The sequence below is a fragment of the Hemiscyllium ocellatum genome, chromosome 16 (assembly GCF_020745735.1).
Source record: "Hemiscyllium ocellatum isolate sHemOce1 chromosome 16, sHemOce1.pat.X.cur, whole genome shotgun sequence".
Lineage (NCBI taxonomy): Eukaryota > Metazoa > Chordata > Chondrichthyes > Orectolobiformes > Hemiscylliidae > Hemiscyllium > Hemiscyllium ocellatum.
In genome coordinates, this window is record NC_083416.1 from 14,526,896 (window position 1) to 14,554,482 (window position 27,587).

The 27,587-nt window shown below is 42.7% G+C and overlaps 1 protein-coding gene across 2 annotated transcripts in view; it reads left to right on the forward strand.

The window, feature by feature from the left end:
* LOC132823148 (serine/threonine-protein kinase 32A-like) overlaps positions 1-20,387 on the forward strand; it is a 290,383-nt gene extending 269,996 nt beyond the window's left edge. For both annotated transcript variants that reach the window (XM_060836715.1, XM_060836716.1), the window contains 2 exons: positions 18,997-19,115; positions 20,064-20,387. In XM_060836715.1, coding sequence (XP_060692698.1) covers positions 18,997-19,115; positions 20,064-20,086 — 142 coding nt within the window. In that variant the 3' untranslated portion in view covers positions 20,087-20,387. The remainder of the gene's footprint in view (positions 1-18,996; positions 19,116-20,063) is intronic.
* Positions 20,388-27,587: the final 7,200 nt, after the last annotated feature.

The window sequence follows — 27,587 nt, forward strand, 5'->3', positions numbered from 1 at the left end:
ATGTGTAGGCTAGATTTACATGGCGAAGGCAGGCAGGAAATTTCCAGAGTCACTGAACTAGTCTTAGTAAATGTACGCTGACTCACAACATTTTCACATTGCTTTGGGGTGAGTAGACAGCGAATACATGGACAGGACATTTGGATCTATAAGATATGAGAAGGTCAAATCCATAGGAGCACCAATCAAACTAGTATATTATGGAGGTTACAATGCCCTTCCCTACCACCACCAGTTGACAACATTGGGAGAGGATCTCCCATCATAAGTCATGTATTCACTTTTATTCACTTGTGGGATACAGTGTCTCTGATTGTGCTACCACTTATTGCCTACTCCCTAATTACTCTGGAGAAGGTGATGGTGAGCTGCCTTCTTGAACTGCTGCAGTCCATGTGGTGTGGTTAGATCCACAGTGCTGCTAGGGAGTTCAAGAGTTTTGGCTTTGACCCTCATGTTTGTTCCTGAATAAGGAAAAAGCATGAGTGTAATTTTGTTGACATCCGACATTGGAATCAAATATGGGTCACCACCCCACACTATATCAGCAGCAGCAACCTCACATTAACTGGCTAAACCAACAAAGACTACTGGACAGGGTGTTTGTGCGCTAGGAGAAAGTGATGACTGCAGATGCTGGAGCCCACTTCAGTTCCTAGTCCCTTTGGCCTCCAAAAATCCTTTCCATGGTGGGATAGGGATGGCAACCTGGTTTGGGGGGGTGGGGGGAAGTGGAGTTGGGAGGTTGGTTGCAGTGGCCTTTGACGAGTTGCAAACCATTCTGGATATTTTTCCCCCATCATTTCCATAAAAGTATAGCCCTGAGTCCTCAAAGCTCCAACACCTTCCTGTGTACTCCCACTGCTGGCAGGGCCACATTAGTGCTTGTTTTTCCCCAATCACCAATTTAACACAGAATGTTTAGAAATAACACACAGCATGACACTTGAAATTTTCACATCATGGGAGGAGTGACACTACAAAAAATAACTTATATTGCTGCTAATCTCTGGAGAAATCCTCCACCCAACAATTTAAAAAATATAACCAGATTACGGAAACTGTTTTACTGTTGACACCGCCTCTGCTGCTAAAATGAGGTAACTTTCAAATTTATTAAGTTAGGTTGTTAGCGCATTCAGCAGGCACACATCGGCCTGGCCCTATGAACTGATGAGATTTGGTTTCAGTCCAGCACTATGAGGAGTCTGTGATCCCAGTTACCTGGTACAGGCAATCCTCTTGGACTTGACAGTTTCTGAGCTGAAGAGAAGAAAAAAGTTTGTGTTTAATGGCGCCACGCTGGAAATAAAGTGTATCCTGTATAATACCCAGTATACCCCAGAGATTATGCTGCTGTCTGTAACTGTTATTGATTTTTTTTTGTTCATTCTGGCCAGACCAGCATTTATTGCCTGTCCCAAAAGGCAATTAAGAGTCAGTCACATTGCTGTGGGTCTGGAGTCACATGTGGTCCAGACCAGGTAAGGATGGCAATTTCCTTCTCTAAAGGGCATTAGTTACCCAGATGGGTTTTTCCAACAGTTGACAATGGTTTCTTGTCATCATGAGACTCTTAATCCCAGACTTTTATTGAACTCAAATTCCACCATCTGCCATGGTGGGATTCAAACATGGGTCCCCAGAACATTACCTTGCTCTCTGGATTAACAAATTCACCTGCACCTCAACACCGTCACAAATTCACCTGCACCTCCACACATATCATTTACTGCATCTGCTGCACCCAATGTGGTCTCCTCTACATTGGGGAGACAGGCCGCCTACTTGCAGAACGTTTCAGAGAACACCTCTGGGACACCCGGACCAACCAACCCAATCGCCCCGTGGCTGAACACTTTAACTCCCCCTCCCACTCCGCCAAGGACATGCAGGTCCTTGGCCTCCTCCATCGCCAGACCATGGCAACACGAGGAAGAGCGCCTCATCTTCCGCCTAGGAACCCTCCAACCACAAGGGATGAACTCAGATTTCTCCAGCTTCCTCATTTCCCCTCCCCCACCTTATCTCAGTCCCAACCCTCGGACTCAGCACTGCCTTCTTGACCTGCAATCTTCTTCCCGACCTCTTCACCCTCACCGTCTCTCCGGCCTATCACCCTCACCTTAACCTCCTTCCAACTATCGCATTCCCAACGCCCCTCTCCCAAGTCCCTCCTCCCTACCTTTTATCTTAGCTGCTTGGCACACCCTCCTCATTCCTGAAGAAGGGCTTATGCCTGAAACATCGATTCTCCTGCTCCTTGGATGCTCCCTGACCTGCGCTTTTCCAGCAACACATTTTCCATCTCTGGATTAACAGTCCAGCGATAATACCACTAGGCCTTTCACCTGGTGTTATTTATTGTAATCCTTCATTAATAATGCTGCTGCACAAGGCAATTCAATTGTAGCTTCAGGACTGTATGAACTCAAGGCACATGTCCCATCACATCTCCAGATTATCAGTTGACATAATGGTGTCGCTGGAGAGATATGTGCAGTACAAAGAAAATTGATTTGGTAAAGCATAGTTGATAAAGAGTTACTGCTTTATTTCCAGAGCTAGAGTTTCAGTTGAATCTGGCAGTTCAATACACCATTGTTCTGCCATTCTCACAGATCCCTTAATCTGGACTATCAACATTTTTTGGCACAATGTGTCTAAATCAGGTAACAGTGCAAAAGATCACAACTTTTCAGCACAGAATACATTTGGTGCGACTCAAGTTTCTATGGCTTTCAAAAAGATCACACTACATGAGCGTCCCATCTACAAAACTGGCCACGTCTCAGATTATGTTAATCAAATTTCCACAAATTTTGTTTGTTTATGGAACTTCAAGAAGCCTCTTGAAGTTAATTTTTTTTACAGCACCAATACCGATAGGCAGGAGCAAATTACTGCAGGTACTGGCATCTGTACTGAAAACAAGAAATGCTGGAGACCATAGCAGGATCCATGGAGAGAGAGAAAGTTAACATTTCAAGCATCGATGATTCTTCAACAGATACGTAATGAATCACAAAGAACAGAAAACGGAATACCGGTTAACATATCCTATCCAAACCCGACTTGATGATGCTGTTCCATAAATACTTGCAACAATCCCAATGTACACATCTCTTAGCAGAAACAGTAAGAAATGACACCGGCAATTTACAGTTCAAAATCAGAAAGGCAAACGGACAGAGAAAAAAAACTTCCAGTTTCCAGTTACCCCTATGACTCTAACTCAACTCACTCAACTGAATTGAGCTGCACAGTTAGAGAGCTGGTCACGCCCACTTGACTATACCAGTTTTTCAAAAGATCTTTCTAGCTTTTGATCTGAAGCATTATCTGTTAGGGTAATCAACAAGGCCCCAATGAACCATTCAAACTTTAGACATGATGGAGCCTGGCCAATTACCCCCTCTCTGAAAAAAACTCAAGCGCAAAGTAACCTTGTACCAGACCAACATTGTGACAATGTCCTCTCTCCCCTCCTCCAACCACAGTGGGTCTGTCTGTTCTTTCAAATCTGGCAGTTCAACACACCATTGTTCTGCCATTCTCACAGATCCCTTAAGCTGGACCATCAACATCTTTTCTCTCCAGCACTCTACATTCCATTCCCTCTCCTACCAAATGTAGCATAAGTGCTGCCCCCCTCCGCCCTTCGCTTCGGCTTTGACGAAGAGTCATTCAGACTCAACGTTACCTTGCTTGCTCCTCATAGATGTTGCCTGACCCAATATGATCTCCATCATTTGTTGTTTTCATTACCAATAAGCACGTGGTAACAATTTTTGAATATAATTGTTTTGAAATCGTTGAGAATAAGTCAAATAAGTAGTTCTGTATAGTTAGTTAAAGTGAGGTTCAGTTATTTACAATTGAGTGCAAGGGGCAACCCAAACTCTTTGAAATTTGAAATCCTGGGCGATTTTGTATTTTGTGGGCTATTCCACAAAGTGCGGAGGCATGGGATTGAGGGTGATTTGATGGTTTGGATCAGAAATTGGCTAGGTGAAAGAAGACAGAGGGTGTTGGTTGATGGGAAATGTTCATCATGGAGTTCAGTTACTAGTAGTGTACCACAGGATCTGTTTTGGGTCCACTACTGTTTGTCATTTTTATAAATGACCTGAATGAGAGCGTAGAAGGGTTAGTAAATTTGCGGATGACACTAAGGTCGGTAGAGTTGTGGATAGTGCCGAAGAATGTAGTAGGTTGCAGAGGGACATGGTTAAGATGCAGAGCTGGGCTGAGAGGTGACAAATGGAGTTTAACACCGAAAAATATGCGGTGGTTCACTTTGAAAGGAGTAACAGGTGTGCAGAGTACTGGGCTAATGGTAAGATTATTGGTAGTGTAGATGAGCAGAGAGATCTCAGTGTCCGTGTACATAGATCCCTAAAGGTTGCCACCCAGGTTAATAGGGTTGTTAAGAAGGCATATGGTGTGTTAGCTTTTATTGGTAGAGGGGTTGAGTTTCGGAGCCATGGGGTCATTCTGCAGCTGTACAAAACTCTGGTTCGTCCACCCTTGGAGTATTGTGTACAGTTTTGGTCACTGCATTATAGGAAGGATGTGGAGGCTTTGGAAAAGGTTCAGAGGAGATTTATGAGAATGCTACCTGGTCTGGAAGGAAGGTCTTATGAGGAAAGGCTGAGGGACTTGAGGCTGTTTTTGTTCGAGAGAAGAAGGTTGAGAGGTGACTTAATAGAGACATACAAGATATCAAGGTAGATGAGAACCTTTTTCCTAGGATGGTGATGGCTACCACGAGGGGACATAGCTTTAAATTGAGGGGTGATAGATATAGGACAGATGTCAGAGGTAGTTTCTTTACTCAGAGAGCAGTAGAGGCATGGAACGCACTGCCTGCAACATTAGTAGACTCACCAACTTTAAGGGCATTTAAGTGGTCATTTTGGATAGGCGTATGGATGAAAATGGAATAGTGTAGGTTAGATGGGCTTCGGATTGGTTTCACAGGTCAGTGCAACATTGAGTGCTGAAGGGCCTGTACTGCGCTGTACTGTTCTATGTTCTATGTACAGAGGAACTTCGATTATCTGAAAATCAATTATCCAAATTTTGGATTATCCGAAGAAGATCCCAAGGACCGGATAGAAACATTACATCAAAGAGGTGTTTCCAACACTGTATCGCGTCTTTTGTTTACAATGGATAAAAGTGTACTTGGCTCACTGAAATAATGCCGAGAACAGTGCGGACATTGATGGGCCCAGGCACCGTATCCAAATGACCAACCGCCTGCCCTCTCTCTCTCTCTCTCTCCCCACACTTTCCCTGGGTGTACCCTAAACCCCCCCTCCCCAGATAATCTATCCAACATTGTCCTGCACAGGGCAAAGATACAACCTATCAAAAGATTGCACTAAAAAGTTGTGTGGGTAGCAGGGTTGGGGGCTTGGGGTAGCAGGATGCAGGGGTGGGGTCGTAGGGGAACCGGTTTGGATGGAAGGGTGCGGGCAGATGGAGGGGGGTGGGGGCAGACCTGGATACGGGCGGACGGGTGGCAGAGATGGGAGCAGGCGGGGGGCGGGTTGGACTGGGAGCAGACTTAGCAAGTGCTCGCTGTGTCAGTCCCATTGAACTGATGGGGAAGGGGGTGGGAGGCTTCAGCAATGCTGTAGGTCCCTTACACACAAATGGGTGTCTGCTCAGAAACAAACTCTGAGACAGAGAGAGGGAGCGCAGTAGGCAGAGCGAGGGAGAAGTAACCTTCAGAAAACTCCAAGCCCCAAAGGAGAGGCATTGAATCAATTAACCGAATAATCAATTATCTGAACAAAATACTGCCCACCTACCTCATTCGGACAATCGAGGTTCCTCTGTAGTCACTTTTATAATTTAGAGAACACAAGAATCGATTTGTGGATAGCAAGTTCTACAAACAGAATTGTGATGGTCGTCAGATAATCTGTTTTTATGTTGTTAATTAAGGGATATATATTGGTCAAGACACTGAGAATTCCTTTGCTCTTCAAAATACTTCACATTATTTTTTACATCCTTCTGAGAAGGCATCATCCAAAAGACAGCACTTCTACCAGCGTAGCACCTAGTGTTAATAATAGTTATAAACAATTGAACAACTAACAGAAGAAGCTGCACAAATATTGCCAGTTTCAATGATAGGGAAGTCCTGCAGGTTAATATAAAAGACTATGCCAAAGATCGTGCAATTATTTTCAGTCATTAGTGCTCAAAATCCGTTTTGGTCTAATCCTGAAGTTCTCAGCATCACAGATGCTAGTCTTCAGCTAACTCAATTCACCCCACATGACATCACAAAAGTCAGTGATAACACTGGATGCTGTAGAGGTTATGGTTCCTAACAAAACCGACCTGGTACCCTCACCTGGTCTAGCCTACTCCTGATCCATAGCAATGTAGTCAACTTGTAACTGCCCTCTGAAATGGCCTTGCAAGCCACTCAGTTAAAAGACAATTTAACTGGGCAATAAATGTGGCCCAGTCAATGACACTTCCATTTTGTGATGAATATTGGAAGAGAAAGAGAGGACTGCAGATGCTATGATCAGCTATGATCAATATTGAAAAAGTACTGAAAATTGTACTCCAGAACTAGTTGTGCCACTCACCAGAATCTTCTAGAATCTACGATACGGGCATCTCCCTGACAATGTTGAGAATTGTCTATTATACTCTGTCCACAAAAATCAGGATAAATCCAATCCTTTTCCTTAACAACTAGTGCCTGGGAATGACCATCTCCAACAAAAGAGCATCTTCCTTTAACAGTCAATAGAATTGCCATCTCTGAAATCCTCCCAGTACATTATTTGCTTCACAGTCACTCCTGGAACTCTCTCAGCTTTAGTTCAACATACCAAAGGGAAATTGAATCTTTTTAACTGTGGACAACCATTCAGTCATAATACATTCATCTGTTATTATGCATGTGCATTCACTACATTCCTAACTTAAATTTCTATCTTGCATTCTCAGTTTTGCGAATGCAAATGAAAATCATTTGTCACACTTATTAGAGCTGCTCTCTTGGTATGCAGTAAAAGAGTCTTTGTAACTCAAAAGGTCCAGTGACTGGCAAAATCAATGTCTAGGGCATTTGTAGAACTGAGTGTAGAAAGAGACCATTAGGCTGTCATGTTCAACAAGATCAATTCACCTTGTCCCAGGCCATGATCTTTTCTTAATTCTTATTTTCTGCAGATAATTTTGTTTATAGCTTTTGAGGTCCCCAATTGAATCTGTCTCAATCACACACGCAGACAATGTATTCCAAATCCTCACCTTTCACTGTATAAAAATGGTCTTCTTCACTTTGTTGACCTCTGAATCTTGATGCTTCAACTGAAACATTTTCTCTTCAACTATTCTGTCCAAACCTGACATGATTTTGAACACCTCAGTCAAACCCCCCCTCTTAATCTCCTCCAAAGAGAATAGTTCCAAGTTCTCCAAGCTATCCACGTCCACTATAGTTAGCCATCCCTGGTATCACTCTCATGAATTTCTTTCACTCTCTTTAGTGCGTAGGTCAGTGATCTTGTATCAGGATCTGTAATTTTCTGCTTTTCAATTAGGATTCGGGTGGCTCTGATTTTGAGGCCCAGTGATCGTAATGTACTGACTCAGCCAGTATTACTCAGAGACCAGACTGAATGACTCGATATGTGAGGTACAGGTCATTCTGTTCTAACATGCACTTCATCAACGTGAATTGACTATAACACGATTGACGAATTGTGAATGTTGTTTGGATAACGCTAACTTGCGACTGAATGGGTTTAGGATTTTCCATAGTGTGACTTTCTATAGAGTGAGAGTGCAGAGGAACACAACTGTCGTTTTATAGCAGAACGATCTGTATACTCGTGCAGCAACCCAAGTTGCTGTAAGCCATACTAAAGGGAATTGTTCTTCAAATTTAAGGAAGAGCTAGACTGTTCAGCGTGATGTCAAGCCACTTCTCCGCACACAGAATATAGTGTGAAGTTTCCAAAAAGAAATCAGACAGGGACAAGGCAATTAAACTAGCACTTCACTTCAGAAATGTGACAGCATTTTCTGATTGACGTTTTTCTCCAAGGAATTAGGAGAAAATAACCATTGCACATATGACCTCAAAACCTGATGTCCATCTATGGGTAGCACAGCTAGATTTCTACAAATGACAGCAATAATCACTCATGCAAACTGCTTTCTGGGACATTAGTGAATTTGAGAAGAAGACCACGCTAGCTGAGAGGTTAGGCTGTTCTAACTGTAGTGAATTTTAATCTACTACTTTCAAAGTGTAAACAGTGAGGAATCAGTAGAAACTTAAATGAGAATTCAAAAATACAGACCAGGAGAAGCATGTTGTTCAATTTAATGTAGTCCTTCAGCAGAAAACTAAATTTTTCTTTCAAAGAGATATTAACATATTTTTCCAATACACTTAAAATCTCCATATCTTCCAGTAAGTAATATTAGTAAGCACAACCTCATCCTCTATGAGTCAGCATCCTATCTATTATACAGGAAGAGATCTTTTTCAAACAAAAGAAATGTGGGAGAAACTCAGCAGGTCTGACAGCACTTGTGGAGAGAGAAAGCAGAGTTACCATTTGAGTCTAGTATGACTTTTATTCAGAACTTAAAGGGATGGAAGAATTTTCTTTATGTAGTTTTCACAGAGGTGGAAGAGGGGTAAGGGGATTAGATGGTGTGGAGGTCTAGTGAACAAGACAAAGAGGTTGTTACTGGTGGTAGAAGAGAAGTAAAGATATAAAGTGAGTGTGGACTGCGGAAGAGAATGAGTTGACAGCAAAGTAAATAAGACACAAACAAGCCAAGCTCTGGGATGGGGAGAGAGTGTAAGAAAAGAGCAATCAGTCTCTGAAGTTCTTGAATTCAGTATTGAGACCCACAGGGTGTAAAGTACCTAAGTGGAAAATTAGGTGTGGTTCCTCATGTTATGCTTCATTGGAACATTGCAGCAGGCCTAGGACAGAAGTGTTAGCATGTCAGCAAGGTTTTTTATTGAAATGACAAGCAACTGGGAGGTCAGGGTCATTCCTTTGGACAGAATAGAAGTATTCTGCAAAGCGGTCACCCAATTGGTGTTTGGTCTTACCAATATAACAGAGGCTGCATTGTCAACAGCAAATACAATAGACTAGATTGAAAGAATACAAGCAAAATTCTGCCTCACCTTGGACACTTTTGAGCCTTGGAGAGAGAGGAGGTGAATTGGTCTGAGAAAGAGAACAGATATATTTCTCCTCATCACAGGAGCTGGTGCACCAAAAGTTTTATGTATAGGCTGCTTGAGAGAAGGCAGCAAAATTTCAGACAGGCTCTCCTCATCTCTGAGAGAAGGAGAAGGAGAAAGTGAGGACTGCAGATGCTGGAGATCAGAGTCAAAACATGAGGCGCTGGAAAAGCACATCAGGTCAGGCAGCATCCGAGGAGCAGGAGGGTTGATGCTTGAGGCATAAGCCCTTCATCAGGAATGTCGCGGGGTGGGGAAGGGATCTGAGAGACATATAGGAGGATTGGGGTGGGGCTGGGGGGGGAATGTAGCTGGGAAGGTGACAGGTGGATGCAGATGGTGATAAGTCAGACTGGAGGGTGGAGCAGATAGGTGGGAAGGAAAATGGACAGGTGGGATAGTTCAACAGGGCAGTGCCAAGTTGGAGGGTTGAATATGGGATGAAGTGAGGGGAGGGAAGATGAGGAAACTGGTGAAATCAACATTCATACCTTGTGGTTGGAGGGTCCCAAGGTGGAAGATGAGGCGTTCTTCCTGCAGGCGTCAGGTGACTAGGATTTGGCAGTGGAGGAGGCCCAGGACCTGCATGCCCTTGGAGGAGTGGGTGGGGGAGTTTAAGTGGTCGGCCACAGGGCAATGGGGTTGTTTGGTGCATGTGTCTCAGAGATGTTCTCTGAAACATTCCACATCCCAGAGTTGGTCTCTAACACGCAACTCTGAGAGATTCCTGTAACAGCAGATAAACAGGAGAACCCTTATGAGAATTCCACCCCCATATGTAATGTCTAGACAGCTCCTTATTTAACATGATGAATAGGGACAGTAGACCTAGGACAGCAATTCTTATTGATGTTTTCAGTGCAGTGCTAAGTAAAGTCAAATAGAAAGAAGATGTTTTTATACAAAACCTTTCACCAGCTAAAGACATCCCAAGGGGTTTCACAATCAATGAAATGCTTTTGAATAACATTGCAATATAGAAAATAGGCAGTTTGCACATAAGTTCCCACAAACAGCAGTGTACTGGTGACCAGATAATTTGTTTTAGTAATGTTAATTGAGGCATAAATATTGTCCACAATATCCAAGAGAACTCCTGTGCTTTTCTATGGAATAGAACAATGAAAGAGGGCAGACTCCGTTTAACATTTTACCCACAAATTGGCATCTCTAACAGTGCAGCACTCACTTAAAATTGCACTAATGTGTCACCTGGATTATGTGCCGAAGGCTCTGGAAGATGAGTCCTGTATGAAAGGTCTTGTGCCTCACTTCATTTGACCCTTCAATAAACAGAACAATGAGGAGTAATAACAAAGTATTATACATTTTAAATTAAGTGAAACTGAGTGAATCAGTTTTACAGACTGCTATGTGTTGGATGTTGCAGGAGCCTGGTTCTTGACTGATTCTATTATTCCAACAGCACCAGAACAGAAACTGCTGCTCTATGTGGACCTTATGTGTGTTCTTGAGGGCAGTTCATCAAATTGGGTTCTGGCTGTTTCTTGTGCAGACCACTAGGTGAGGAGGCAGTGGTCTTCCTTTCAAAGCTTGAGGCATCCACTGAGAGTCCAAAGTTTGGCCACTTACCTATCCAGCATAGTGAAGGGTTTGCAGTATTGCTGGTGTGAAGCAAGCATGGTAACAAGATGGAGGAGGAATAAAGTAGTGCCTCTGTTGACAATTTGTTAAGACCAATCATACATATTCAGAAGAAAGAAGATCCCAATACAGGTGTAGTGATCTCTATAGAACTTTTCCATTTGTATCCCTCACAAATGAGTTACAATCTTTCACTATTGCTCTTTATTGTGTGTGTTGTCTTGTACATAGCTTCAGTATTTCCAGTTTGAGAAATAGAATTCAGATTTCAGGTTTGTTCGCCTTCCTTCATATTTACTTCAGTAACATGGATCTTCATTGTATTAATAAGATTCCTATATACAAACACACCAAATGTCTTCTGAAAATTCCTTGCATTAGGTGTTGCTCTATCTTTATCATCATTCCAATTTTTCAAAGTTGTATTAAGTCTTTCAGACATGACATGTCTTTTACAAATAATTGTCTTTTTTAATTCAAGTATCTGTCCCACGTTAAGACCTACCCATGATCAAGATCAGATTGATAGGTCTGTCATTACTTGATTTATCCTTATTTAAACAGTGAGGACATTGTGTTGTTTTGCTCCATTTGCTACACTCAGAGTTGACTACATATCATTTGATGCAGGTAATTAAGTATATTTGCTGTCATTGAGATCCTGTCTTCAGACTGTTTCTATCTGTAAATGAGGATGGGCACTCATGTCGTAAAGTTCTAGTTCACTATTGTCCTTTACCATTGGATATGCTGCCTGACCCTTTCAATTCAGGACAAGGTAATGGCTCATTGTGGAGAAAGCGGGGCAGCCCCAAAGTTTATAATACAGACATAGAGCAGTACAGCGTGGAAGCAGGCCTTTTGGTCCAACTCATCCATGTAAACTAGATATCCTAAGTTAATCTAGTCCCATTTGCCAGCATTTGGCCCAAATCCCTCTAACTCCTTCCTATTCGTAGACCCATCCAGGTGGCTTTTAAATGTTGTAATTGTACCAGCCTCCACCACTTCCTCTGGCAACTCATTCCATATATGCACCAATCACTATGTGAAAAAGTTATCTCTTAGGTGTCTTTTAAATCTTTCCCCTCTCACCTTAAACCTATGCCCTCCAGTTTTGGACTCCACTATCCTAGGGAAAAAAAGGTCTCTTTTCAGTCTTTTGCCTCTCATTTTAAACCTATGCCCTCTAGGTTTGGACTCCACTATCCTAGGAAAAGACCTTGGCTATTCACACCATCTGTGTCTCTCATGATTTTATAAATGTCTATAAGGTCACCCCTCACCTCCAATGCTCTAAGGAAAATAGCTCCAGCCTATTCAGCCTCTCTGTAGAACTCAAACACTCCAATCCTGGTAACATCCTAGCAAATCTTTTCTAAATCTTTTCAAGTTTCACATCATACTTCGAATTGAAGAGTATGCCAGAAGTGTCCTAACCAATGTCCTGTGCAGCTGCAACATGACCTCCCAACTCTTGTACTCAATGCACTGACAAATAAAAGCAAGTATACCAAATGCCTTCTTCACCATCGTATCTACCTGGGACTCCACTTTCAAGGAACTGTGAACCTGCACTCCAAGGTCTCTTTGTTCAGTAACACTCCTCAGGACCTTACCATTAAGTGTATAAGCTCTGCTTTGATTTGCCTTTCCAAAAAGCAACACCTCACATTTATCTAAATTAAACTCTATCTGCCACTCCTTGGCCCGGTGGCCCATCTGATCAAGGTCCTGGTGTACTCTGAGGTAACCTTCTTGACTGCTCAATACAGCACTAATTTTGATGTCACCTGAAAACTTACTAACCATACCTCTTATGTTTACAACCAAATCACTTATATAAATGATGAAAACGGTGGACCCTGCACCAATTTTTGTGGCACATCGCTGGTCACAGGCCTCCAGTCTGAGAAGCAACCCTCCACCACCACTCTCTGACATCTACCTTCCAGCCAGTTCTGTATGGAGATTACTAGTTCTTCCTGTACTCTGTGTGATCTAACCTTGCTAACTAGTCTACCATGAGGAACCTTGTTGAATTTCTTACCGAAGTCCATATCGATCACATCCACCACTTTGCCTTCATGAATCCTTTTTGTTACTTCTTCAAAACACTCAACTAAGTCAGTGATAAAAACGATTTCCCATGCACAAGCTATGTTGACCGCCCCTAATCAATCCTTGCCTTTCCAAGTAAACGTAAATTGTGTCCCTCAGGATTCCCTCCAACAAATTGCAACAAGTTGCAACAGGGGCAACGCAACACTTTTAAGACCGATGTTAGTTTATGTTACTGCCATCCTCACCTATCAAAATATCAGAATCCAAGCAGTGACCATTCATGTACACGATTTCTACGGCAAATATATGTTCATGGATTGGCACTCATTCTGGCCATGAAGAGGGCAGCATTGAGGGAGTGGTCAGAGTCCAAATGCACTCCATCAGTAATGTGCCCACCACTTAATGGAAACCTACATAATGGTAATTGAATACCTCTTGATGTCAGCTGGTTTGCATACACATTCATGAAGATCTAAGGTACCCATTACATGAATGTGACCTTGTGCACTTCCCTTGAGCTGGCCCCAGCAGCCTGCCCAATCCTGTCATTGCTCCCCTTGTGAATTGTACCTTCTTAAGACAGATTGCCTCTAATTTATGGCAGTAAATCTAGAAGCACAGGTGGTGTGTGCACATGACCATTGTAATATGTAAACACATCACTTTCTCATGCCTGAATAGATTTTGTTAGGTTGGGGAATTGAATAAGGATGTGCACTAAAGTCAGTTCTAGAGGAAAGGTTAGGAAGCACTTCTTTCACAAGAGAATATAGAAACCATCTAGCATAATTGCTAGGGTCAGTTTGAAGGCTATTTTCTGTTTCTCTCCTTAATGAATTCTGGGGTTCAACTGCTGTTTTATAGTCTACTAGGTAGATAAAGCTATCAAGGGATATGGAATAGATGTGAGTAAATGGAATTGAGGTGTAGAGTACCCATGGTTTGAATGATTGGTGGAACAGACTTCAATGGATGAATAACCTCTCCCTATTCCCCTGCTCCATAGGGTGTGGAGTAAAGGCAGCTAAATGAAGTTAAAGATCAGCAGATGTACCTAAAATGATAATAGAAAATGCTGGGAATAGACAGTAGGTCGAGAGTCAGCAGCCTCCATTTTGCAGCAGCAGTGGGAGCAGTGAGAGCGAGGATCGGGGGCTGCTGGGAAGGTAAATTTCCCATTTAAATTCATACCGTGTGGAATCAGCAGCCTCCGCTTTGCAGCAGCAGCGGGAGTGGTGAAGGCGAGGACCAGGGGCTGCTGGGAAGGTAAACGTCCCTCTAAAAGGATTTACCTCAAGAGTCAGTGGCCTCCATTTTCAGCAACAGAGGGAGCAGTGAGAGCGAGGACCAATGGGCTGCAGGGAAGGTAAATTAATCCTTTAAAAACATACCTTGTGTATAGGCGGAGCGCACACTGAGCAGGAACGGACACTGGACAGCTGGGTAAGTGAGGTAATATATTTGGGTGGTTGCTTTACCTGAAACATGACTGAGGCAGTGTCTCCCACCCACCCTCCTCCTCTAACTGAAAAAAAGGTTCTGTGCACCAGATTGGTAAGGTTATCATTTTTCTTTCTCAATAGTCTCTTTGGGAATTCAAAATAGTGGGAATGTAAGTTAGGGCAGTTGAATGCACCCCCTGTAGAATGTGGGAGGTAAGGGTCACCAACAGTGTCCCCTGTGACTTTGTCTGCTGGAAGTGCACCCAATGTGGGCGGCACGGTGGCACAGTGGTTAGCACTGCTGCCTCACAGCGCCTGTAGACCCGGGTTCAATTCCCGACTCAGGCGACTGACTGTGTGGAGTTTGCACGTTCTCCCCGTGTCTGCGTGGGTTTCCTCCGGGTGCTCCGGTTTCCTCCCACAGTCCAAAGATGTGCGGGTCAGGTGAATTGGCCAAGCTAAATTGCCCGTAGTGTGTTAGGTAAGGGGTAAATGTAGGGGTATGGGTGGGTTGCGCTTCGGCGGGTCGGTGTGGACTTGTTGGGCCGAAGGGCCTGTTTCCACACTGTAAGTCTAAATCTAAAAAAATCAATTCCAGCTCTTCAGAAGCCAAGTTAGGGAACTGGAGCTGGAGCTGGATGAACTTCAAATCATTCGAGAGACTGAAGGGGTAATTAAGAAGAGTTACAGTGAGGTGGATACTCCTCAGGTACAGGAAAAAGGTACATGAGTTACAGTCAGGGGATGGAAAGGGAACAGGCAGACAGTGCAGGAACCCCTGTGGCCATTCCCCTCAATAACAAGTGTACCATTTTAGATGTTGTTGGGAGGGAGAACTTACCAGGGGTGAGCAATGGGGCACAGGTCTCTGGCACAGGGTCTGTCCCTGTTGCTCAGAAGGGAAGGGGGAGAGGAGTAGAGTATTAGTCGTTGGGGCCTCCATAGTTAAGGGGACAGATAGGAGATTCTGTGGGAATGAGAGAGACTTGCAGTTGGTGCGTTGCCTCCTAGATGCCAGAGTCCATTATGTCTCGGATCATGTTCTTGGGATCCTTAAGGGAGAGGAGGAGCAGCCCCAAGGAGAGTTTCCTGACACAGTATGTAGATCGGCCAACAAGAGGCGAGGCCACATTGGATTTGATACTGGATAATGAACCAGGCCAGGTGTTAGTTTTGTAGTTAGGTGAGTACTTTGGTGATAGTGACCACAATTCAGTTACGTTTACTTTAGCAATGGAAAGGGATTGGTATATACTACAGGGCTGGGGGAAAGGCAATTTTGATGCAATTAGGCAAGATTTAGGATGCATAGGATGAGGAAGGAAACTGCAGGGGATGGGCACAATTGAAATGTGGAGCTTGTTCAAGGAACAGCTACTGCGTGTCCTTGGTATGAACGTACCTGTCAGGCAGGGAGGAAATGGTCGAGCAAGGGAACCGTGGTTTACTAAAGAAGTTGAATCTCTTGTCAAGATGAAGAAGGAGGCTTATGTAAAGATGAGATGTGAAGGCTCAGTTAGGCTGCTTGAGAGTTACAAGTCAGCTAGGAAGGACCGAAAGAGAAGCTAAGAAGAGTCAGAAGGGGACATGAGATGTCTTTGGCAGATAGGATCAAGGAAAACTCTATAGCATTCCATAGATATGTCAGGAATAAAAGAATGATGAGAGTAAAATTAGAGCCAGTCAAGGACAGTAGTGGGAAGTTGTTCGTAGATTCCAAGGAGATAGGAGAGGTGCTAAATTAATATTTTTCATCAGTATTCACAGTGGAAAAAGAAAATGTTGTCGAGGAGAGTACTGAGATACAGATTATTAGACTAGACAGGATTGAGGTTCATAAGGAGGAGGAGGTAGCAATTCCGGAAAGTGTGAAAATAGATAAGTCACCTGGGCCGGATGTGATTTATCCTAGGATTCTGTGGGAAGCAAGGGAGGAAATTGCAGAGCCTTTGACTTTGATTTTTATGTGGCCATTGTTGACAGAAATAATGCCAGAAGACTGGAGGATAGCAAATGTTGTCCCCTTGTTCAAGAAAGGGTGTAGAGGGACAACCCAAGTAATTATAGACCAGTGAGCCTTACTTTGCTTTTGGGAAGTTAAAAATCACACAACACCAGGTTATAGTCCAACAGGTTTAATTGGAAGCACACTAGCTTTCGGAGCGACGCTCCTTCATCAGGTGTTTGTGGAGGGCTCAATCCTAACACAGAATTTATAGCAAAAATTTGCAGTGTGATGTAACTGAAATTATACATTGAAAAATTGATTGTCTGTTAAGCCTTTCATCTGTTAGAATACAGCGATAGTTTCACTTCTTTGATGTGTAAATCACAAAACCTTTTTTTAAAAGTTGCATTCTCGGGTTAGCTGTTAACAATGGTGATAGCCAGACAATATGTTGAAGGTGTTAGCCCCCTGTGTTCTCTGTCTATGACCTGATGTTTAGATTGATTCTAATCTAAAAAGTGAGATAACAGAGTTTTACATAAATTCATGAAGTTTTTGAGTTCAAAGTTCTACATGAATGTACGCAGTTTTTCAGCAAAGTGCAATGTAATTCTGCAAGTACAAATTCACCACACAAAATATATGTGTGCACGTGGGTCTTGTGTGTGTGTGTGTAGTGAGTGCAGAGTGCCTTAAGCCTGTGAGGGGGTGCTTGTGTGAGTGTCTGTGTGTGTGCGTCTGTGTGTACCTGTGGCCATGTGTATGTGAGAGTGTGTGTGTGTGTAGGAATATCTGTGTGTGTCTGTGTGTGTCTGTGTGTGTGTCTGTGTGTAGTGCTTTGCTTGTGGTTAAAGTGTTTGAAAGGATTATAAGAGATAGGATTTATAATTAACTAGAAATAAATAATTTGATTAGAGATAGTCAACATGGTTTTATGAAGGTTGGGCGTGCTTCACAAACCTTATTGAGTTCTATGAGAAGCTGACCAAGCAGATGGATACGGGTAAAGTGGTTGATGTGGTGTATATGGATTTCAGTAAAGCATTTCAATAAAGGTTCCCCACAGGAGGCTATTGCAGAAAATATAAAGGCATGGAATTGAGCGTGATTTAGTGATTTGGATCAGAATTTGGTTCATTGTAAGAAGACAGAGGTTGGTGGTTGATGAGAAATATTTACCCTGGAGTTCAATTATTAGTGGTGTACCACAAGGATCTGTTTTGGAGCCACTGCTGTTTGTCATTTTTATACATGACCTGGATGAGGGCGCAGAAGGTTGGGTTAGTACATTTGCGGATGACACTAAGGTCGGTGGAGTTGTGGACAATGCTGAAGAATGTTGCAGGTTACAGAGGGATACAGATAAGCTGCAGAGTTGGGCTGAGAGGTGGCAAATGAAGTTTAATGCAGAAACGTGAGGTGATTCACTTTGGAAGGAGTAACAGGAATGCAGAGGACTGGATTAATAGTAAGATTCTTGGTAATGTAGATGAGCAGAGAGATCTCAATGTCTATGTGCATAGATTCCTAAAGGTTGCCACCCAGGTTGATTGGGTTGTTAAGAAGGCATATGGTGTGTTAGCTTTTATTGGTAGAGAGATTGAGTTTTGGAGCCATGAGGTCATATTGCAGCTGTACAAAACTCTGGTGTAGCCGCACTTGGAGTATTGCGTATAGTTCTGGTCACTGCATTATAGGAAGGATGTGGAAGCATTGGAAAGAGCACAGAGGACATTTACTAGGATGTTCCCTGGTATGGGGGGAAGGTCTTATGAGGAAAGGCTGAGGGACTTGAGGCTGTTTTTGTTCGAGAGAAGGTTAAGAGGTGACTTAATAGAGATATACAAGATGATCAGAGGATTTGATAGGGTGGACAGTGAGAGCCTTTTTCCTCAGATGGTGATGGCTAGCATGCAGGGACATAGCTTTAAATGTGAAAGATAGAAGACTGATGTCAGAAGTAGATTCTTTATTCAAAAAGTAGTGAGGGCACGGAACGCCCTGTTTGCAACAGTAGTACATTCACCAACCTTAAGGGCATTTAAATGGTCATTAGATAAACATATGGGTGATAATGGAATAGTGTGGGTTAGATGAGCTTCAGATTGGTTTCACAGATTGGCGCAACATCGAGAGCCGAAGGACCCTGTACTGCACTGTAATGTTCTATGTTCTAGCATCTGTGGAGAGAGAGAAGCAGATTTAACACGTCAGATTGATGACCTTTCGCACTTCAAGTGCTCTTACTTTTGAAGCTAGTAGCTCAGATAGAGAGACTGTTGTTTTATAGAGAAACTGTTGGGGTGGCACAGTGGCCCACTGGTTAGCACTGCTGCCGCACAGCGCCAGGGACCCAGGTTTGATTCCAACCTTGGGCAACTGTCTGTGTGGAGTTTACACATTCTTCCCGTGTCTGTGTGGGTTTCCTCCCTCAATCCAAAAGGTCTGCATGTTCGGTGAATTGGCCATAGTGTAGGGGTAAATACAGGGTAGGGGAATGGGTCTGGGTGGGTTACTCTTCGGAGGGTCGATGGGGACTTGTTGGGCCGAAGGGGCTGTTTCCACACTTGTAGGGATTCTAATTCTATTCTTTACTGTTATTCTGACCCTCTCACTGTCTGAAAGGACTTTCTGTGCTGCAAGCAGTACTTCACACTTCTGCTCATTTGTTTCAGGCTCAATCAAAATCCAGGTCAAGCACAGCAAAACTGCACAGCCGACAAAGAGGAGCACCAGAAAGAAGAAGATGATGGCAAAAACAACAATGTGATCAAGACAACGCACACGCAGCCATGTTAGGTTTCGCTCTGGGAACATTGCACCTCTGGGACCTTCAAAACTAGATAGGAAATGCATCTTCATAGTACATGTCAGTCCTAATCATTAAAGAGGCATTGTTATAGCTGCTACCAGTGCTTGAACGCACCACATAGCATGGTACTGAGCAACACAGGCTAGAAGATCCCAGGTTTAATCCTGACTTTTGCTGAGCAAATACATCTCAGCCAGGATAGCAGGTGAGAGGGGTGCCACAACTGACCTCAGAACTTCTGGGCAAGGCAAGTGGGGACATGGGGATGTGCCGAGGTGGGTGGGGATGGAGTTGTGAAGCAACCCAACCTGCCAACCACGCAAAACCACAAGGAATGGCTCTCAGGCGAGTGAGCAGGTGGACCCCCAGTACTCCGCGCATACGTTTCCAGAGGAAATAAACTCCTTAATGAGGCATAAGGGAGAATACTGGCATGTTTTTGTGGAAGTGTTTTTCTTTTGGAGAGAGAGAGAGAGAGAGAAAACCAGATGGCAAAAGATAAATACTGCAGATGCTGGAAATCTGAAAAATACACTATAGACACCAGGAGAGAATAACTCTGTGGGGAGAGGAAAGAATATATATTTCAGATCGATAACCTTATCAGAACAACAGCGATTGACTTGAAACATAAACTTCGTTCATCTCTCCACAGATGCTGCCAGACCTGCTGAGCACTTCCAGCATTTACACTTTTTATAACAAACCAGAAAAAAAATGTATATCATTCACATATCAATGTCACCATGCTGACTAGAGACCAGAAGGTTGTTCAAACAAGACAATGCACCTTTAACCATGCACATTAACTAGATGCTAACTATATCATGCAAAAGAAATGAAGCCATGTTGGCTCAGCACCAGATCAAAATGTTTTTCACAGATTTGGAATAATTATTAGTTAAAAAAATGTGTTTGAATTTGTTGCAGACCTAAAGCAGCTCAATTGCTGAGAAGGACCTGACTCTACCCAACTGCCCCATGCCTTAACCTCCCAAGATGTTATTGCCACTGACGGCTACAATCAGCAGCAATCACATGAGATCTCACCATCAGTACCTGTGAATATGTGTCTCTGGGAAATGCAGTAGAACAGTTTGTTTTCTATGCTCCAGGTTTACACTTGAATCTTTCTCTGGATAATACAGTTATTAAGTATGAAAAATGCAGTTTTAAAACATGAATTAAAGACTAACATGTTATGAAGCTTTTCAAAACTTATGTAGCACTTTTTAACCAAAATAAATAATCTAATGAGGGCTCAATATTTTTGTTATTGGAAAACGATGCTTTGTGTTGCACCTCACCTCTCAGTGATGATGGTAAATGAATACCATCTCCATTCAGAGAGAAATCTTTAACCTCTACAGCCTCCTGGTTTCCATATACTGACAAAACACAACAGAACCCACTGCTTCACCTTTCACCTGTCTAATGCTGTCCAGCTCAACCACAACTTTAACACCTCCCATGCTGCATTATTGATGGAAGGTCAAGGGCTCCTTCCTGCATTGTACAGCAGAGTTCAGTTCCACAGAGCAGCAAATGTGAGCTAGAACAGACACTGAGGATGGATTAGGGACGAGAATTGAGTGGGAATGGAACAGGATGAGGAGAGGGGTAAGAGCTGTGAGGGAACAAAATGGCATTTTGATTAGGAGGGGAGAAAAGAGGCAGCATCAGCTGAGTGAATGAGGAATGAATCACTAACAAACAAAAATAAGGTCAAACACCAACAGGAGCAAGGGTAATTAATAGGGATAAGGCCAAATACCAATGGGAATGAGGGTAATTAACAGGGGGATGAGGGTAACACTAACAGGATGAGGGTAATTAACAGGGGGATGAAGACAACACTAACAGGATGAGGGTAATTACCGGGAATGAGGCCAAATACAAATGGGAATGAGGGTAATTAACAGGGGGATGAGGGCAACACTAGCAGGATGAGGGTAATTAACAGGGGGATGAGGCCAAACACCAGTGGGAATGAGGGTAATTAACAGGGGGATGAGGAAACACTAATAGGATGAGGGGTAATTAACAGGGGGATGAGGGCAACAGTAACAGGAACAAGGGTAATTAACAGGGTGATGAAGCCAAACACCAATGGGAATTAGGGTAATTAACAGGGGGATGAGCACAATGGAATACCAATGGAATGGGGAATGAGAGTAAATGCCAAGGGGATGAGGTAAATAACAACAGAGGAATGGGGAAACAGGACAAAAAAAGATTCCTTAGAAGTGAGGGGCATTCTCCCAGCTTGCTGCCCACATTTTGTTCCTTAACCAGTATCACTAAAAAAATAATGACCTGACTGTTATCAGATTGATATGTGTGTGGAAGCATGCTGCAACATTTCCTATACTATGATAATGAATATGCTTTAATTTTGGTCCAAATCTTCTAGCCTCCATGTCATAGGAGGCCCAAATATACCCGAGAGAAATGGTCAGGACTATTGGTCACAAAATCTGACACACTGACTATGGGGTAATTTCTAGGGAAGCTTAAACATCCAGTTGGCTATTCCAAAAAGGTTGCTAACCCTGAGTTTGAGTCAAGAGGGTTCTAATCTACCTACCTGAATAATTGCCCAGGAAAAGTTCGAGGAATCAAAACCTGTTATAACTCCTGGCTAACTATTTAACTGCACCCCACCATCCTCCACCATCTGCATTCAAACCAACATCTTTATCCAATGCTTCCCCATCTACCTCTCACCCTCTTACCTGCCACATGTATATCCTCAGCCACCTGTCACTTTACCCTTTTAATCATCTCCAACCTCCCCCCTTGCCAACCTGTCATTACCAAACCCTACCCCAAGTACACCCCGTCCCCTCACTCGTGCCTGCTATCCTACAGCCCTCACCCAACTAACTTCTGACAGATTTTCTCTGACAGTAGCTACTCCAAGTGGTTCTGCTATTCACGCACTTTCTCTGGACCCACCTTTTAATTTATTTGTTCTTTAACCTTGTATCATTTTCTATCTCTCCCATCTTGCTCTGAAACACTGACAATAAAACCTGTTTATTCCCTAACATTTTAAGTTCTGATAAAACACCTTCAATTGAAATGTTAACTTGTTCTCTTCAGTAGTGTTGCCTGATTTGCCTTGTATTTCCAGCATTTTCTGCCTTTTTTAACAAATTCTGTAAGTAGTTAAAATATGTTATAGATGAAGCTCCCCTTGAGCTATTCAATTATATTTAATATGAAAGATTTTTTCAATGTGTTATGCTAGTGTAAAGCAATACTGTATAAACGTTGTCATTGTTGACTTCAACTTCTTGTGTTGTTACAGAGCAGGATCAGTTAATTTAATTTCTTTATTATTAGAACTCTGAACACTTTAAGATATAAAAGGGATCTAAGGGGCAACTTCTTCACACAGAGGGTGGTGTGTATATGGAATGAGCTGCCAGAGGAAGTGGTGGAGGCTGGTACAATTGCAACATTTAAAAGGCATCTGGATGTGTTTATGAATAGGAAGGGTTTGGAAGGTTATGGACCAGGTGCTGGCAAGTGGGACTAGATTGGGTTGGGATATCTGGTTGGCATGGACGAGTAGGGTCTGTTTTCATGCTCTCTCTGATTCTATTCTATGACTCTATGAACTGCTGTACGACCCTGCTAGCTGTTCTTGCTCGTACATTCTTTTCTGTCTTTGTCCCTGTTTCTATTCTAGACTTTACCATCTTTCCTTCACTTTTGTTTTCTTTCTTTCGTCTCCTTTTTCTCTATTCATTCTCTATCTTCCCTCCTCTCCTCTCTAATTTCTTTGTTTTTCCACCTTTCTCTCTTGATCCCATTTTATCCTTTTCAGATTTTTCTCTCCCTCATTCTTCTGTGGGTTTCCCCCAACTGTTTGTTGCTTTTAGATCAGATTAGATTAGATTCCCTACAGGTGTGGAAACAGGCCTTTTGGCCCAACAAGTCCACACTGACTCTTTGAAGAGTAACCCACCCAGACCCATTTCCTTCTGACTAATGCTCACTTTTCTTCATCTTTGCCCTAATCCTTCTCTCTCTCCATCTATTTCCTTTCCTTCATCCCCCGGCTATATATCCCCATTGTCCCTTTCTTTGTTTTCTCTTTTTTAAGAAATTTTCTTCTGATTTGTGTTTTTGGGACTTTGCCATGAATGACATAAGAACCCAGTAATTGTGAAGCATTTTGTAATAACTCTCAGCACTTTTTAATTTCTCATTTTTGTATAATTCTTTCCTATTGTTACCAAATTACTTCCTTGAGAACATACTGGTACCTAAGTCATGTGACACCATACAATGTACTGTTGCCATGGCACGTTGCTAAGGATTACTGCAAGATGTGATATTGCACTGGTCAAGAAGCCATTTTTACTTGTGTTAAACAAAAAAACAAGAAAATAACTTATGCATTTTTAAGATTTCTGTTTCCATTACTTTCCTCAGTTTGATTGATTAACTTCATATTTGTGTTAAATGGATGAGATACTACAGGTGGCATTGAACTAAGTACATTGGTACCTTAGGTTGCATGTTCCAAAGCATGCCTGAAGTGTTCCAGCAAAGTGTGACGAGACTTGATGGAGCAGGGAAAATGAAACTGATCATAAGTTAAAGAATCAAAATTAGAAGGTGCACTGAAAACTCAAGCCAAGTTTGAACCATTCCAAACATTATCATCATTATTCCTTCACTCCACTCCCCCTGCCTGTTTTAATGACAGTATAGTGCTATTCACTCTTCAATCAGGCTTAATAAATCTTCCTGGCTAACACCCACTGTTCATGATTGTACAGCTTTTGACAGCTTCCTTACACTGATGTGTACTCCTCAGAACTCCTCCAGATGTGTATGATTTCCTTTGATTGTTCCCCAGACTTTCACTAGAACTCCAGGATGAAGTCCAGTAGAATGAAGCAGGAAATGGCCAGGATTTCAATACAACAAGATATTGTTACTTTGTGATAGCATCACCGAATAAAGGAGTTAGTGAGAGTGTAATATGAGCACCTGAAAATCAAAAAATAGTCCTTGAGAAAATCTCAAGAAGGGTCCTTGAAGAATAAGTGATGCCCCTCTTGCCCACCCAGGAAAAAGCAACCTGCTTGACTATCACCATCATATTAAACATTCACTCCCTTCACCATAGTTTCAAGAATATGTACAGTTTACAAGATGCACTGCATTAATTCATCAATGGACCTGAGATAGCATCTTCTAAATCCATGACCTCTACTGTCTAGAAGGACAAGAACGGCAGTTTTCAACACTTTGGAATTGCTCAAGAACGCGTAATTCTGAGAAGGCTAATGATTACACATGCTCCTACAGAACAAAACCCTCAATTTGCTGACAGATCTTCCTTGTTTGTACTTATCTTTGTGGCATAGGTGTTACAGCTGGAGCTATCCAATCTCCAGGGGTCTCCAGGACACTGCTCCAAGAGAAACACTAAAGTAGCATTCACAAAACTTCTATTGTGTAAATGTTTCACTCAATAGTTAGGCGCATATTGGAAAAGACTGAAAAGAGGCTGCCTCACTAACTTTGTGACAAAGATCCAGTTAGCTAAGAGATGGTAGTGCCAAATGTGTCAGGCTGAGGCAGGAGGTCATGTGAAAAAACACTTACAGGAATATGCCCAATCTGGCAATCCTGGTCCTGAGGATAATGCATGGCACCAGCCTCATCAGGAAAATCCCAGTGTAGGGTAGTAGCAGGCCAAGATGTTAGGACATTGGATGGCATTTCCCCCTCCCAGGTGTGGCATATGTAATTTAGATTTCAGTTTAAATTTAGACTTTAGTGTAACGTGTACTCAAGTACAAAAGCTTAGTATTACAGTGAAAGTACCCAAGTACAAAAACTTAGGAACAAGATAGAAAGAAATAAGGAACAAAGTCAAAAGCTAAACATGACGTCACTCTTAGTATATTGTTAAAAAAAAAAGTTGAAATTTAAACATTGCAATCATAGAGTTAGAGAGATAGAGATGTACAGCATGGAAACAGACCCTTCAGTCCAACTTGTCCATGCCAACCAGATAGCCCAACCCACTCTAGTTCCACCTGCCAGCACCTAGCCCATATCCTTCCAAACCCTTCCTATTCATATACCCATCCAGATGCCTTTTAAATGTTGCAATTGTACCAGCCTCCACCACTTCCTCTGCAGCTCATTCCATACATGTACTACCCTCTGCATGAAAATCTTGCCCCTTAGGTCTCTTTCATAGAACATAAAACAATACAGCCCTGAACAGGCCCTTCAGCCCTCAATGTTACACTAACCTGTGAATTATTCTCAGCTCGTCCCCCTATACTATCCCATCATCATCCATGTGCTTATCCAAGGATTGTTTAAATCTCCATAATGTGGCTAAGTTAACTACATTGGCAGGTAGGGCATTCTACACCCTTACCACTGTCTGAGTAAAGAACCTGCCTCTGACATCTGTCGTAAATCTATCACCCCTCAATTTGTGTTTATGCCCCCTCGTACAAGTTGACGTCATCATCCTAGGAAAAAGACTTTCACTATCTACCCTATTTAATCCTCTGGTCATCTTCTATGTCTGTATCAAATCCCCTCTTAGCCTTCTTCTTTCCAATGAGAACAAACCCAAGTCTCTCAGCCTTTCCTCATAAGACCTTCCCTCCAGACCAGGCAACATCCTGGTAAGTCTCTTCTGCACCTTTTCCAATGCTTCCACATCCTTCCTGAAATATGGTGACCAGAACTGTACACAATATTCCAAGTGTGGCTGCACCAGCATTTTGTATAGTTGCAGCATGATATTGCGGCTCTGGAACTTAATCGCTCTACCAATGAAACCTAACACACCATATGCGTTCTTAACAGCACTATCAACTTGGGTGGCAACTTCCAGGAGTCTATGTACATGGACTCCAAGATCCCTCTGCACGTCCACACTACCAAGAATCTTTCCATTGACCCAGTACTCTGCCTTCCTGTTATTCTTCCCAAAGTGCATCACCTCACATGTAGCTGCATTACACTTCACTTGCCACCTCTCAGCCCAATTCTGCAGTTTATCCAAGTCCCCCTTCGACCTTTAACATTGTTCCAAACAATCCAGTACTCCACCAACTTTAGTGTCAACTGCAAATTTACAAATCCATCCACCTATGCCTGCATCTAAGTCATTATAAAAATGACAAACAGCAGTGGTCCCAAAACAGATCCTTGTGGTACACCACTAGTAATCAGACACCAGGCTGAATATTTTCCATCAAACATCACTCGCTGCCTTATTTCAGAAAGCCAGTTTCTAACCAAACTGCTAAATCACCATCAATCCGATGCCTCTGCATTTTCTCCAACAGCTACCATGTGGAACCTTATCAAAGGTTTTACTGAAGTCCATGTATACCACATCAACTGCCCTACCCTCATCTACATGCTTGGTCACCTTCTCAAAAAACTCAATGAGGTTTGTGAGACACAACCTGCCCTTGACGAAACCATGTTGACTATATGAAATCAAATTGTTGCTTGCTAAGTGATTATAAATCTTATCTCTTATAATCCTTTCCAAAACCTTTCCTACAACAGAAGTAAGGCTCACTGGTCTATAATTACCTGGGTCATCTTTGCTGCCTTTCTTGAACAAGGCCACAATATTTGCAATCCTCCAGTCCTCAGGTACTAAACCTGTAGACAATGACGACTCAAATATCAAAGCCAAAGGCTCTGCTCTCTCCTCCCTAGCTTCCCAGAGAATCCTCGGATAAATCCCATCCGGCCCAGGGGACTTGTCTACTTTCACTCCTTATAGAATTGATAACAACTGTGCACAACAAACCTCAATCCTTTCTCGTCTAATATCTTGTATCTCATTCTTCTCCTGTACAATATTCTCCTTTTCCTGAGTGAACACTGATGAGAAATGTTCGTTTAGCACCTCTCCAATCTCCAATGGGTCCACACTCAACTTCCCACTTCTGTCTTTGACTGGCCCTATTCCTACTCTAATCATCCTTTTATTCCTCAAATACCTATAGAAAGCTTTAGGGTTCTCCTTTATTCTATTTGCTAAAGACTGTACGTGTCCTCTCTTTGCTCTTCTTAACTCTCTCTTTAAATCCTTCCTAGCTGATCTGTAACTCTCCATCGCCTCATCTGAGCCATTTTGCCTCATCAACATGTAAGCCTCCTTCTTCTGCTTAACAAGAGATGCAGTTTCTATAGTAAACCACGGTTCCCTTACCTTATCACTTCTCCCTGCCTGACAGGGACATAGCTATCAAGGACACTCAATAACTGTTTCTTAAACCAGCTCCACACATTTCCATTGTCTGCATCCCCTGCATTTTGCTACCCCATTCTATGCATCCTAATTCTTGACTAATCGCATTGTAATTGCCCTTGCCCTATCGACAACTGTTAACCTGTGGCATGTACCTATCCCTTTCCATCGCTAAACTAAGCGTA